The following is a 2,662-nucleotide window of genomic DNA, read 5'->3' as shown; positions in this document are numbered from 1 at the left end:
GCTCACACCTGTAATCCCAGCACTTTGGGAGGCCGAGGCAGGCGGACCACTTGAGGTCAGGAGTTTGAGACCAGCGTGGCCAACATTGTGAAACCCTATCTCTACTAAAAATACAAAAAATTACCTGGGTGTGGTGGCATGCACCTGTAATCCCAGTTACTCAGGAGCCTGAGGCAGGAGAATCCCTTGAGCCCTGGAGGCAGAGATTGCAGTGAGCCAAGATCACTCCACTGCACTCCAGCCTGGGTGACAGAGCAAGACTCCCATCTCAAAAACAAAAAAATTCAATTCTTCAGTCACCTCAGCCACATTTTAAGTGCTCGGTAACCATGTGACTAGTAGTTACCATGCTGGACAGCACAGATTATCAAATATTTCCCTCATCCCAGAAAGTTCTATTGGACAGTAGGTATTTTGCAACTCTTTCAAGAAAGACTGCTATCATCCTACTGTTACTCAGGATGTCATCTGTCTTTATACACTCTTTCCTCCTCAAACCAATTTTACTGATATCCCATCTCCTTCCAAAAATAATTCATATGCATGAAAATGAATAGATATGATTAATGAAATAACAAAGTCATGGTCAAAAAAGAGGAAGCAAAACTTCCTATTTTGCGAGTAACAGTAGCTGTATGTGATGATCCAGTTTGGCCTTGAGCTTTCTAGAAGGCAGAGCAAGAGGGAAAATATGGTAAACTGCATAGTTCTCATTATCAGAAAGAAAAGGATAGCAATTTCTTCAGGAAGACAATTTTTCCAGGCAGTTAGTCCCAAAGCCTTTCTTTGAGGAATCTTATACAGGAGTCAAGCTTCTTCCTTGACAAGTTTTGACAGCAACTGAAATGCAGTTTCTACATGGCTACATCTCTCAAGACGTTTAACAAAAGTACAAATCAGTGAGGGCAATTCTGCAAGGGGCTAAACTAAGGTGATCCAAGTACCCTGCCTTCCAGTGGTGTAACTTGATCCCAGGAGAGTTCTGACTACCTCCTAGAGTGAATGGATATTGCCTCAATCTTACAGCTGACTGACCTTTCCATAAGTGACCCCATGTTGGAGGAAGAGCACTAATCAGAGTGGCAGGATTTCTAAGTAGTTTGATAAAGGTCGAAGGGAGGAGGAGGAGGTAATAAAAACTAACAGCTAAACAGAGATTCAGGTTCTCAGTGGATTTCCTTTAACCACCCTAGGGCACCTCTCTGTTGGCCTGAATAGCTGTAAATGGATGTCAGTGACGTAGAAGACTTCATTATCGTTATTAATTATTCTAGCCCTGGCCCTCTGTTCCCCTGAGCTCTCACCCTGGGCAAACAGCCCAGTCGAGAAGCTGTCCAGGCGAATCTCACCTGCAGCCCCAGCTTGCACAGTGATGGGGTCAGCGAGGAGCAAGCGGGGGGCCTTTTTCCAGAGTTGGTGAGGGCACCGGGCTGCAGGATAAGTTCGCGGAGAGGAGTTCTCATAGCTGGTTTTCCCTGAGAAAGAAACCAAGAAAGAGGGCTAGTGTGAGGAAGCCTGGGCTCTGCTAGCCCGCCCTTCCTCCCTCCCTAAGAAGCCCAAGAGGCGATTAGAAGAGTAGGCTCGCATTCTAGTCGCGCAGGAGCGGCAAGGCGAACAAAGACTCCACAAGCACCCAACCCCGGGCTCGACCCAACTTTCCAGGACAGTCGACACGGCCGGTGCCCCCGCGCCAGCAGCCCGGCCCAGCTCTCTCCGCCGGAGCTCTCCCGCTCACCGTCTGGGGCGAAGGCGACAGGCTAAGGCTCAGTTTTTTCACCCGCCACATCTTCAGCCAGAAGGCAGGCCGATCACGTCTCAAACCAAGTCGAGGACGCCATGTTCACCCGCCGTCTGTGTTTGAACCTGCTCTGCGCTTCCCAATTGGCTGCTTCAGGCGGGCGCGTCCGCTCGGCGCTGGGGCCCGGGGACGGGGGGCGGGGCCCGCGTTGACCACGCCCCCGGTCCTGCCAGCCAGTGGGTTGTCACGCGCTTTCCGCTGACGGAGCCCTCACCGCACACACCGACTGTAGGGCTGGATGCGGGCCCGGCCCAGGACAGGTGTTGTGTCCTCACACCGGGAAGGACCCCGCAGGTAGCTGGGGAGTCCAGGAGTCCATCCCTCCTGATTCCAGTGGACCTCCTCACATTCATGGTGTTCACATCCAAGTTGTCTCCGTGGATGGAAAGAGGAAGCCGCTCCCTAGGTCTCCCTCAGGCCCCTCCAGCCGCAGCCTTGACGGGAAAGAGCCGGCCAGGGAGTCTAGAAGCCGAAGCGGTGACAAGCTGCTTGCCTAGGCTTGGTGGGCCCGCGTACAGGACGGCCTGGGCCGTGGTTCTTGACCTGGGCTGTAATGTCTCCAGAGTTTCTGGGCTTTTCCTGGGACTTGCTCAGGCCGGCTACCAGTTTACTGGGCTTACCGCCTACATGTATTGAACGTTGAGTGTGTGCCTGGCGCTGTGCCGAATGGCGTGTAGTAGCTCATTTAATCCGCATAAGGACCTACGTAGTGAGAAATACTATAATATCCATTTGAAACAGGAAGGAGCTGAGTCAGAGAGACCGTGTGTAATTTGCTCAGCATCGCACAGGTAGTTAAATGGCAGAGCCACCCTTCCTCCCCGCCCCGCCAGCTCCTGCCTTCTGCTTGTGCACGGGAAGCCT

The 2,662-nt window shown here is 52.2% G+C and overlaps 1 protein-coding gene across 1 annotated transcript in view; it reads right to left on the bottom strand.

Annotated features, from left to right (window-relative positions):
- The window catches only part of SPAG5 (sperm associated antigen 5), a 38,063-nt gene extending 36,151 nt beyond the window's left edge, over nt 1-1,912 (bottom strand). The window contains exons 1-2 of the mRNA XM_011997554.1: nt 1,736-1,912; nt 1,350-1,475 (exon numbers count right to left, since the gene is read on the bottom strand). Coding sequence (XP_011852944.1) covers nt 1,350-1,475; nt 1,736-1,786 — 177 coding nt within the window. The 5' untranslated portion in view covers nt 1,787-1,912. The remainder of the gene's footprint in view (nt 1-1,349; nt 1,476-1,735) is intronic.
- Between the last annotated feature and the right edge of the window lie 750 nt (nt 1,913-2,662).

The sequence above is a fragment of the Mandrillus leucophaeus genome, unplaced genomic scaffold (genome assembly GCF_000951045.1).
Source record: "Mandrillus leucophaeus isolate KB7577 unplaced genomic scaffold, Mleu.le_1.0 Scaffold541, whole genome shotgun sequence".
NCBI classification, from domain to species: Eukaryota; Metazoa; Chordata; class Mammalia; order Primates; family Cercopithecidae; genus Mandrillus; species Mandrillus leucophaeus.
Note: the sequence above shows the minus strand (reverse complement) of the source record. Positions and strands in the feature narration are given on the sequence as shown.